The 11,998-nt window shown below is 39.2% G+C and overlaps 1 protein-coding gene across 1 annotated transcript; it reads right to left on the reverse strand.

Annotated features, from left to right (window-relative positions):
* Positions 1–7,127: 7,127 nt before the first annotated feature.
* On the reverse strand, positions 7,128–11,756 carry LOC125455363 (actin, alpha cardiac muscle 1-like). The gene is made up of 7 exons (XM_048537178.1): positions 11,623–11,756; positions 10,607–10,748; positions 9,952–10,276; positions 9,399–9,560; positions 9,121–9,312; positions 7,797–7,978; positions 7,128–7,462 (listed from the first exon to the last, which is right to left on the reverse strand). The coding sequence occupies exons 2-7, from the start codon at positions 10,733–10,735 to the stop codon at positions 7,319–7,321; spliced, it is 1,134 nt and encodes a 377-aa protein (XP_048393135.1). The 5' UTR covers positions 10,736–10,748; positions 11,623–11,756; the 3' UTR covers positions 7,128–7,318.
* Between the last annotated feature and the right edge of the window lie 242 nt (positions 11,757–11,998).

Below are 11,998 nucleotides of genomic sequence, written 5' to 3' on the forward strand. Positions count from 1 at the left end.
ATTGGGGGGGCTGGGGGGGAGGAGGAGTATTTAGAGTCATGCGGGCTCTAATCTTCCTTTAAATACTTACCTCCTGCGTCACTCACGAGCATTTTTTTTTCTATACAGACATCAGCTAAATGAAGATGGATTTGATCGTTTTCATTATTCTGAAATATCCCAGGGCGGATTAATTTGCAGCAAAATTTGCATTGTAATCTTACAGCAGCGAAATACCTGACGTGCAATGAGAGGTTAGCAACATAAATCACCAAAGCCAATTGCAGAACAGCAGAGCTTGGGGACACTCAGCGGCTCAGGCAGCATCTGCCCACGGGGCGAATGCAGGGGTGCCTTCATCCCAAAGTAGTTCGAATTCCAGAAAGTCAATGTTCAGACCAGAGGACTGCAAGGTGTCCGAATATGGACGCGAGGCGCTTGTTTTCCTGAAGTTCTTAAAGCCAACAACTTTTAAAATTGCAGTTTTGTGGAAGGGTTGTGCAGTGGAGCTGGCACTTCTGTTCTCCGGACCCATTCTGCCTGAATGGTTGGGTGCTCCCAGTGTTTTCTGATTCGCTTCCAGATTTTCAGCGCTTGCAGTATGTCGCCCTTCTGGACTCCAGTAAGTTAGTGAGGCGAGGAAAAATTGTGAAAACATGATGATTTGAGCAATTTGACAATTTTACGGGACGGTGGACTAGTATTTCTCATGGACACCAATTTATATGCTAGATAATCACAAATAGTCACCACATCTATTGCACGTTGCCTTTTCTCCCCCTTGGATTTCGCTAATAGCTTCGAGGTCAAATTTAAAAGATTTTTAAAAAAAATTCAAGAGTCGCTTTGGACTCCAGGCGTTAACTCTGTTTCTATCTCACAGATGGTGCCAGATCTGCTGAGTTTCTCCAGCACCTTCAGTTTTTATTACAGATCTCCATTATCTGCAGGACTTCGCTCTTGTCGGATTTTTAGTGGATTCCTATCACTTAGTTATACAGCACAGAAACAGACCCTTCAGCCCAACCAGCCCCTGCCGATCATAATCCCAATCTAATCACACCAGCCTGAGCATGGCCAATATCCCACTAAACATTTTAAAATCATGCTTATCCAAACTTTTTTTAAAAAAATGTTGTAACTGTGCCACATCCACCACTTCCCCTGGAAGGTCTTTCCACATATGAACCACTTTCTGTGTAAAAAGAAATCCCCTCATGTCTTTTTTAAATCTTTCTTCTCTTCCCTTAAAAATATGCTGCCGAGTTTCGAAAACCCAATCCTAGGAAAAAGACACCCGCCTTCACCTTATCTAACCCCTCATGATTTTATAAACCACCATAAAGTCACCCCTCAGTTTCATATGCTCCAATGAAAACAGTCCCAGCCTATCCAGCTTCTCCTTATTATTCAAACCCTCCAGTCCCAGCAACATTAGAAGTAAGGATCTGCAATCCACATAGGACCATAAACATCTCTCTCCACTAGTGAACAAACTGGTCATGTGTAACTACTCCAAAAGCATTGGGGTATGGTGAGGAGGCAGATGTCTAGAAATAATACAGCCAATATCAGTTTGAACCCATGTTGTCAGCTTTATTCTTCATTACACACTGATCATCTAGCCAACTGAGTTAATCACACACCGACTTCCACTTCTTGAAAACATTAGGAATACTCAGACATTTAGTTCTTGAAGTTCCCATCTAAGTCACACACTCTGTTGACTTGGTCCCATATTACACTCCATATTCATGCCTGGGTCAATTTCCAGTAACTCCCTGCCTGATCCTATTATTGGAACACCTTCACCATACAGACCACAATGGTTAAGCTGACAATTGCTCACCATCGTTTCAAAGGCAAATAACAATGGGCAGTAATTGGTGAACTTGTCTGGAATGTCCACATACTGTGATTTTATTTGTTTTAGAAAGTCAGCATCTTCAGAACAAACAAATGAATTACACATTTGAGGTGTGATTTCTTCCTCGATGAAGGATTAAACCTATCATTTCTCCCTTGATCCTGAGTGTTTCCAAAATGTTTTATTTCTGATAGTCAGCAGCAGCAGGTTTTTTTTTTGAAAGGGCTTGGTTCCATTAGTGTTGGTCAATTTTGCAGAATGAAGTAGGCTAGCCCAGCTAATGAAACTTTTTTTTTGTTCCATTTAATTTCATTGGATTCCTAGTCCAAATTCTCCCACTCAAACTCTTTGCATGAGCACAGGTGTCCATTCAGATCTGTCTCCCTAAGAAACAATGCCTTTGAACTCCAGAACTGTGAATATGTTTCAACCTTCATTAACTATGCAAGACTTTTGTGCAGTGTTGGTACCTGTGACCCATTAGTTTTATTTAAAAATGTTGAACACAGAAAATGTGGAAAAACATTTTAAAAATCAAATCAATTAGCCACACTTTAAGAAAGAAACATCAAGTAAATAATTCAGAGCCTCAGATAAGGTCCCAAGGACCCAGGTTCAAATCCCAGCATGACAGATGAGAGTTTGAATCCAATAAAAGTTTGGCATTAAGCGTCCAATGATGACTATGAAGCAATTGTCAATTGTTATCTGGTTCACTAAAGTCCTTTAGGGAAGGAGACTGTTGTCGTTACCTGGCCTGGCCAACATGTGACTCCAGATCCACAGTGATATTGTTGATATTTAACTGGCCTCTGGCAAATGAGAACTGGTCAATAAATGCTGGTGTATCCAGTGTCTCCCAGTGTGAATAAATAAAATTTATCATGTGAATAAAACAAAGAACTGTGAATGGTGAAGATATGAAACAAAAACACAAATTGTTGGAGAAACTCAACAAGTCTGGCAGCATCTGTGCAGAGAAAGCAGTGTTAAGGTTTCAAGTCCAGTGACCCTTCCAGTTCTGCTTTCTCTCTGCACATGCCGCCAGACCTGTTTTCTCCAGCAATGCTTTAAAGTTATCATGTGGGTGTGTAAGTGAAAATTACACATGGTGATGCAAAAAAGTATTTCTGGAATGTGGCTAATGTTGTTCCATTGTTTAATAAAGGTAGCAAAGTCAAGACAGGGAACTACAGGCCAGTGAGCCTGACATCAGTGGTAGGCAAGTTAGCGGAGACGATGCTGAGGGACAGGAGCAACCAACATTTGGATAGTCAAGGTCTCATTAGGGATAGTCAGCATGGATATGTGTGCAGGAAATCATGTCTGACACATCTTTCAATGTGTTTTGAAGATGTAACCAGGAGGATAGTTGAGGGTAGGGCAGTGGATGTTGTCTATATGGACTTTAGTAAGGCCTATGACATGGTCCCGCACGGCAGGCTAGTCATGAAGCTTAGGTCGCAAGGGATCTAGGGAAAGTTTGCTAATTGGAATCAAAAATGGCTCGATAGTAGGAAGCAGTGGGTGATGGTTGAAGGTTGCTTGTTGGACTGGAGGCCTGTGACTAGTGGTGTGCCATTAGGGTCAGTACTGCGACCATTGTCATTTGTTATTGACATAAATGATCTGGACGTGAATGTAAAGGCATGATTAGTAAGTTTGCAGATGATACAAAACTAGGAGGTATCGTTGATAGTGAAAAAGGTTATCAAAAATTACGGTGAGATCTTGATTAGATGGGGAAGCGGGCTGAGGATTGGCAAGTGCAATCCAATACAATTAAGTGTGAGGTGTTGCATTTTGGAAAGTCAAACCAAGGTAGGATTTATACAGTAAATGGTAAGGTCCTGAGGAGTGTTGTGGAACAGAGGGACCTAGAAATACAAGTACACAGTTCGTTGAAAGCAAAATCATAGATAGACAGGGTGGTGAAGAGGGCATGATGCTTCCACCAACCTTTCAGGCAGTGCATTCTGAATCATAATAATTCCCAAGATAAAAATCTTTCTTTTAGACAGAGACCACTCTGGCAGGGAGTCTCTTTTTGGTGAGTTAGATAATTAGAAACAGTATAAGTATAGCCTGGTGCAGTGTTAAAATGCCTAGAAGTTTCGGTAGACCATGTGAAAACCTTTTCAGTTTATTAACAAGTGTTTCAAATGTTATTGAAGATTTTCCTTTGCCACATAGGTTACAATGGAAATGTTGCTGTAAAAAAAGCCAGGATTACCCGACTCTGACAACAGAGAGGCGCTGTGAGACATCCTCGGGATTAGGTAGCCTCAGACCATTTGAATTTGATGCTGGACAGAGTTCTAACTGCAAATAAAGTTATGAATTTGATTCAAAACATTCATCAGCTACACCTTCGAGAAATTTCATAAATATACCTGAATTTGGTTAAGTTTTAAAACAAATCGCCGGTCCTCTAGCATGTACTCCACCTGCATCCTCCACCTACCCCTGCCAACTCTCCCACAGGCAAACACCAAAGCATTTGCACTTAGCAGCAAGAATGGGAACTTAGAATACTTGTGCAAACTCACAAGCAGAGCTTTCACCTGTGCTTCAGAATCTAAACAGTTTAAAATGGATACAATCTTCTAAGACTGGGCCCTGCAGTATGAATTTGGTATACCGATTGGAGGTAGTATCTGTGACAGGCTTTAAACCAATATAATCTAATTACCTTCATATCTTTGTAGATAAAATGAAACTGGGGTTTACTTTTTATAATACTGACCTAAAATGCACAATTAAAATTAAATTATACTTATGCTTTTCACATCAAATAATAGAAAGAATCATACTGTTAGATCTGTATATGGAATTAATTATTCCGACTGTCTGTCAAAAATAAGTAGTATTTAATAGAAGCAATTTCGGATACAGAGATCATGAAAGATGATAAATAAATGCCACATAATTTTTTCTTTCTACTAATGTAATCCTCCTTAAAGTATCATTTTTATCATTGAAAATTATCAGTCAATTTTAACTCTGCACGAAAATAAAAATAATTCCAATAATATTTAACTTCTAATTGGCTGTAACATGGCCTGACAGTTGATAGAATTAAAAAAAGACACTTTTGAGTGATGCTTTTGGAAAAGATTGATTTAGTAACAATTGTACAACAAGAAATAAAAGTTCTTTATTGTCTCATGGCTGATTACAAATAATTGTAGAATGAAAAGTAAGTTAACCTTCATCAGAATTGTTATGATGCAGAAATCACCAACTGTACTAAAATATTGGTTGAACTGTCTAGTCTAAAGAGGTAGGTGTCTGTGAACTACCATAGCCAATACAGAGATTGAACACAAACCATTGGTACCATTTTGCACCACACTCTAGCTGTCTAGTCAAATGAAAAAAATCAACACTGCTATTATATAAGGCTGTTACAAATTTTAGATATAGTTTTATGGATTGAAAAGATAGTCTTTTCTAATACGCAAAATAAATTATTGAAAGTATTGTGAATGTTGGTTATCCCATCATAAATTTCAGAAGTTTGAAAGTTATCTATTTTACACATGAATCTGTAAGAAGTAAATCTCAAGTAAAGTCTAAATGCCCCTGAAAATTCATTTCTGCCTTCCTTTTCATTTGTTTAGTGGTTCCATAGTTACCTTGCACAGCATACTCAATGGATTTCTACTTGTCCAATTTGATTTGTCCCAGCAATTAGAGTCATAGAGATGCACAGTACGGAAACAGACCCCTTGGTCCAACTCATCCATGCCAACCAGATATCCTAAAATAACCTATTCTGATTTTGCTAATATCCCTCTAAACCTTTCCTATTCATGTGCCCATCCAGATGCCTTTTAATTGGTATAATTGTACAAGCCTCCACTTCTTCCTCTTCTGGCAGTTCATCCCATACATGTACCAGCCTCTGCATGAAAAAAGCTCCCCTTAGATCCTTTTCAAATCTTTCCCCTCTCACCTTAAACCTATCCCTCTTGTTTTGGACTCTCCAACCCTGGGGAAAAGACCTTGACTATTCAGCCTGTCCATGCCCCTCAGGATTTTATAAACCTTTTGATTTTCAATTATGACTAGTATTTGCCTCTATGTTAATTTTAAACAAGAGCAACATTTTATATTGGTGCTGAGCCAAAGTTGCTTCACACAGATTAAACATGAACTACTTGGGTAGAATTATGCTCTGCAGTTATGGTTCAATTTGTTTTCTTTCAAACAGATGCTATGACTGTGTAATGAATGTTGTCTAATTTCAGAATCAAATCTGTCCTTTAAGCCAGCTGAACTAGAAACCCTGGTAATAATTTGGACATCTCCACCCAACCCATATCATCTGTGTGTTTGCATGTGTGTGCACGTGTGTATAAGGAATATTTTTTGTGGAGCCCGCCTGGAGCTTTCCGATGTAATGCATGATACACGAAAATGATCATCATGACCTCCTGAGTTGATTAAGCTAATTAAAATGCAGATACCATAATTTACCAAATAAAGCACCAGCAAAAACTGTTTTCATACAGAAGTACAAGCTTTACTAATGATTTCTAAAGAGGAATGTTATATTTCAATTGATGAGTTCCTACATTGCTTAAACCAATGATAAATTTAGCCACCATACTCCCCAGTTAAAAAGAATTTTATTTTCACCAATTTCTTTGCACTGCGTTAGCTATTACTGGATCAATGCACTTGGTTCAATACCAGGTGTAGGAACAGTTTAGGGGAGAAAATTTGAACAATTCCAAAGTTATTGAAACGCAGAAACCTGAGAAAGGGTTGCATCATCTGTTTCTCCCAACTAATGGCTCTTTTCAATCAACATTTGCAGAAAGTGGAACATATTTGAAGTCTTCTTCCAAGTGGCCATGGAAAAAGTTTAAGAAGGTGGAGCAATAGCTGATGTAACAATGATCTGATATGTGCAGCACTACTGATGCTGTTACGGTCACAATCTATTAAAGGCTTGGACAATTTGACTTTTATTTTAAAGTGGCCGGTATTTCACTGTTAGTTACCTTTCAGTGGAGCATCACTGGATACTGATCCCAGTAAACAGTGATTCAACTAAGCGAACCCTTATACCCATCTGATCGATGGTGCTAATAACTCTCATTCAAAGTAAAAATCAACACGACAAATTTGGCCCAATGGACTAATGAGCCAACTAGTGCCTTTAAATTCAAATGGTAAGTCGATTGTAATATATTTATTATGTTGTGATCTCCATGAGCTGCCAACTCCTCCCCCACCCCACCACTATCCTAATTTAGACAACACTCATAAGTTGCAAGTCCAGTCTTGTTTTATTCATAGATCAATAAATATTATTGTCACAAATAAATTGCACATGTAAACAAACTGTACAATGAAAATAGTTTTGGAACTATTTTGTATTTCCTGATGGCCTGTTGATTCAAAGTAACCAGAGGCACAACCTTGTCAACCTGAGTTCAAAGTAAGTTGATGTCATGATGTTTAAAAGCATTTGCGATGGACGATGGATGGGCCTGCTTCATCGTACTCCTGCTTGCTGATCCACATCTGCTGGAAGGTGGATAGAGATGCCAGAATGGAGCCTCCAATCCAGACAGAGTATTTACGCTCAGGTGGGGCAATGATCTAAAGTATTATGAAAGGTCTTTATGAATATGTAATAAAGTTCTTCCACCTCACACCAATCTTCATACATCGCAGTTTGAGAGAACATTTTCTAAATTTTATTTTAGTGTAATAGTATTATGTAAAATCACAAAGCATAGTCAAATGTAGATGGCTAAGGAATAATAATAAATGTGTTTACATTATATCATACATTCACATCAGTTGAAGGAACAAAGTATCTTTTTCAGTTATTACAGTAAAGGTAGAAGGTGCAATAGGTTTGTGTAAAACTAATTTTAACACGACTCCACTCATAATTTCACTCATTTTGTAATGGTTTTGAAAACGTTACCTTAATCTTCATGGTGCTGGGGGCCAGAGCAGTGATTTCCTTTTGCATACGATCAGCAATGCCTGGGTACATGGTGGTACCACCAGACAAGACATTGTTGGCATATAGATCCTTACGGATGTCAATATCACACTTCATGATGCTGTTATATGTAGTTTCATGAATCCCAGCAGATTCCATTCCTGTTTTATGAATAAATCAAGTCTTCATTATGAACTGTTTACTATTATTAAGAATGAAAACTATCAAGCAACTGACAGGAAAATGATTGCAAACAATTTAGAAGGAAAACAACACCTTGCACTTTTTTCAGATTTATTATATCGCAAGTTAGGATAAGAAATGTTGACAGTTGTCTACCTAACCAATTGATACCAGCCCTCCCATATGTACCAATTAGCTCATGGTTGTTTTTACAGGTTTACATGCATTATCTCCAAATTACAATTCATTAGAGAGGCTTGACTGGAATCACTGAATGTATTTTGTTAGTTGTGTATTAATTGTACCAAATTTGATAAATTTGATAGGCATTAGCTAGGATTCATTTGTCTACTGTCACTGGGAACAGACCAAAGTTGGTATTTGAGCTTAGGAATCATATGTTTGTAATGTGCATCTCTGTGAATAAATGCTTACAAAAATCTATCAAGATTGGGCCCTGTTTTATCCTTCTCAAGCAGGTTTTCTAGGGAATCAAAGTATCTGTGAAAATCACACAAAATTCAGAAATGGTATATTCATACAGATAAATCAGAAACTTTGCTAAGGCCACTTTTGGAATATTGTGTTCAATTCTGGTCTCCCTGCTGAGGAAAAATGTTGTTAAACTTGAAAGGGTGCAGAAATGATTTACAAGTATGTTGGCAGAGTTGGCAGGTGTGAGCTACAGGGAGAGACTGAGTAGGCTTGTTGCTGGAATGTCTGAAACTGACAGGTGATATTGTAGCTTTTTATAAAATCATGAGGGGCATGGATAGGGTGTATAACCGATGTCTTTTTCCCAGGGCAGGATCGTCTAAAACTAGAGGGCATAGATTTAAGGTGAGAGAGAAATTATATAAAAGGGACTTAAAGGACAACTATTTTCATTCAGAGAGTGGTGTGTGTATGAAATGAGCGGCCAGAGGAAGTGGTGGAGGGTCTACAATTACAACCTACAAAAGGCATGTGGAGGGATATGTGAATAGGAAGGTTTTAGAGAGATATGGGCCAAATGTTGGCAAATGGGACTCGATTGATTTAGGATCTCTGGTCGGCATGGACAAGTTGTATTAAAGGGTCTTTTCTCAGCTATATAACACTGTGACTCTACAATACTCACCAATGAAAGATGGTTGGAAGAGGGTCTCAGGACAACGGAAACGCTCATTACCAATGGTGATGACCTGACCATCAGGCAATTCATAGCTCTTTTCCAGCGAAGATGAAGAAGCTGCAGTGGCCATTTCATTCTCAAAATCCAGGGCAACATAGCATAACTTTTCCTTGATGTCACGGACAATCTCACGTTCAGCTATGGACAGAGAAGGAAATTATTGAGAGATCCTTGCTGAATTTCAGAATACAAATAATATGTTCAGTAAACTAGTGAGTGCATACCTGTTGTCACAAAGGAATAACCACGTTCAGTAAGGATCTTCATGAGGTAGTCAGTGAGATCCCTGCCAGCTAGATCCAGACGCATGATGGCATGAGGCAGAGCATAACCCTCATAGATTGGAACATTGTGAGTGACTCCATCTCCAGAGTCCAGGACAATACCTGAAGAAACAGAATGCAGATAGAAACATGGGTGTCATTTTTTCTGATCACATTTCTAAAAGCCCCATTGATGACCCTATCTTTACATCACACATATATCATTTCGGAGGTAATGGATACAGCTCAATTTTATATTTAATATCTCCAGCAACATAACAGAAAGTTTAGAAGTAACATATTTAGTGTACATGAATTATTGATAGGCTTATCAATGTTGTTTAATAAAATAGAATAATATGCCAGCTGATATTTTAAACATTGTGTAAAATCAATATTCTTTAAATTGCTTATTTCCTGGATTTTAATTTCAAAATAATCCACCACTTTTAGATGATTATTTAAGCCATTGGTCATGTCAGTAAGCATCATCATGTGGGATTGTTGTGCTTACCTGTTGTACGACCAGAGGCATACAGGGATAGCACAGCCTGGATAGCAACGTACATGGCTGGGACATTGAAGGTCTCAAACATAATTTGGGTCATTTTCTCACGGTTAGCCTTGGGGTTTAGAGGAGCTTCAGTAAGAAGTGTTGGATGTTCTTCAGGTGCTACACGGAGTTCATTGTAGAAGGTGTGGTGCCAGATCTTCTCCATATCATCCCAGTTAGTGATGATACCATGCTCAATGGGATATTTCAGGGTCAAGATACCTCTTTTGCTTTGGGCCTCATCACCAACATAGGAATCCTTCTGACCCATACCTACCATGACACCCTATAATTTATAGAAGAATACATTAATTGTTTGAACACTAACAGGCTGTACATCTTCATAATGTTCAGTCAACATCATGATAATAAACAATGATTACAAACCTAGTGCATAACTATTTAGTCTAGAATACAAAGACCAAATTTTGCAGAGTGACTAGAATCTTCAAGCATACAACTTTGGAGGTCCTTATAAAGGGAAAGCTTGTATGCCCCAGAGTATGAAAGTTTACGACTTATAATCCTAACCAGTTTTAACAGTCACTGAGGAGACAAGGCTGCCTACACATGCAGTCTTGGGGTGGGTGGTGAAAGGCCAGTGGGTGTTGGGTACCTGGTGGCGTGGGCGACCAACGATGGAGGGAAAGACAGCTCGAGGGGCATCATCTCCAGCGAATCCAGCCTTCACCAGACCGGAGCCATTGTCACACACCAAGGCAGTGGCTTCCTCGTCGTCACACATGGTGATTTAGGATCTGCACAAAGAAAGTGGTGTGATGAAACAGTCACAGACATGAAGGGTACAACACACTTGAACTCTGTATGGACTCCAGAGTGAGAGTACCACAATGGGAGATGTGCAAAGTAGCTTTACAATATGAACAAGTTCCATTATTTTGACATTCAACTGGTTTGACTGCAAAGCCACTTTCAAAGGACCAGGTCCCATTGGTTGCAAAACCATAAAATAACTCAAGCTATATATTTTAATGTTATATTGACACTTGAATAGTAACTTAATTTAAACTTGTTTTAAACTTAATAAGCCTTGTTTGGATCCCATCTATGAAGTGTGGCATTCCTCACTACAATACCAGATTTCAATTATTACTGCCTGCAAGAAGCTAGGATTTAGTAATTCCTGAAGTCTTCAATTGGGGTAGACGTCCTTGTAGATTAATAAATTGTACAGTAAGAAATCAGATTCAACACAATTTAAATTCACATGGCTCCTGCGTACTGATACAGTCCAACGAAACTGGTTCTAGTACTCTCAAAGCGCATTTTGTTTCTGTAACAAGAATATTGAGAAGGCGTCTCGCTACATATGGAAAGATCCGTTAATGATACCTGATCAAATAATAGCAAAGTGTTGGTAAAACAAGCAATGCCTGGGTATGTATGTGGAAGTTTCTCATACTGCCTATGTTACATTTGGTGAAAATAAATGGGAATTGTTTTATAGGATCAATTTTGCAGGACACGAAGAACTGTTCGCCCTTTCAATTTACTTTTCAACTGCGAGGAAAGTAAACGCTTCCCTTTAGTCTCCAACTGCATAAGTTTTGGGTGTGAGTGCTGTGCCCTCCTGTTCCATCCCATGGCTTTGGACAGGCTTCAAGAACTTACCAGAGCAGCGCCTTCAGTCCACGCACTCCTCTGCGATGCTGGATCGGAGATATAGTGAGAGGGAGACAAGGATTTATAATCCCCGAAAGTGCTGCCGAAACAGACTGGCCCCCGAGGGACAGCCCGAGACCTTATCCTTATTTGGTAGCCTTCACGCCGCTGAGCCTCGGTGAAACCATTAATGGAGAGAGCGGCTGCGGACAGGGAAGCAGCCGAGTGTATGCCCAGTCCCAGCAAATCCAACCTTAGCCCATGTAAGGACAGTGTCTCCGGTAGACTGCAAATCTGCGGCAGTCTACGCAGAAACATCAAAGGGATGGCCAAATAGGGAAATGCAACTGAAAATATCTGTAACTGCCGAAAGGTGGGAATGCAA

This window comes from Stegostoma tigrinum, chromosome 10, assembly GCF_030684315.1.
Source record: "Stegostoma tigrinum isolate sSteTig4 chromosome 10, sSteTig4.hap1, whole genome shotgun sequence".
NCBI lineage: Eukaryota > Metazoa > Chordata > Chondrichthyes > Orectolobiformes > Stegostomatidae > Stegostoma > Stegostoma tigrinum.

Coding starts and splice junctions, on each gene's coding strand:
- LOC125455363 (XM_048537178.1), bottom strand. CDS start 10,735: ATGTGTGACGACGAGGAAGCCACTGCCTTGGTGTGTGACAATGGCTCC. Junction 9,561..9,951: donor TGCCTCTGGTCGTACAACAG/GTAAGCACAACA, acceptor CTGTTTCTTCAG/GTATTGTCCTGGACTCTGGA. Junction 7,979..9,120: donor CTTCCAACCATCTTTCATTG/GTGAGTATTGTA, acceptor TTCATAAAACAG/GAATGGAATCTGCTGGGATT.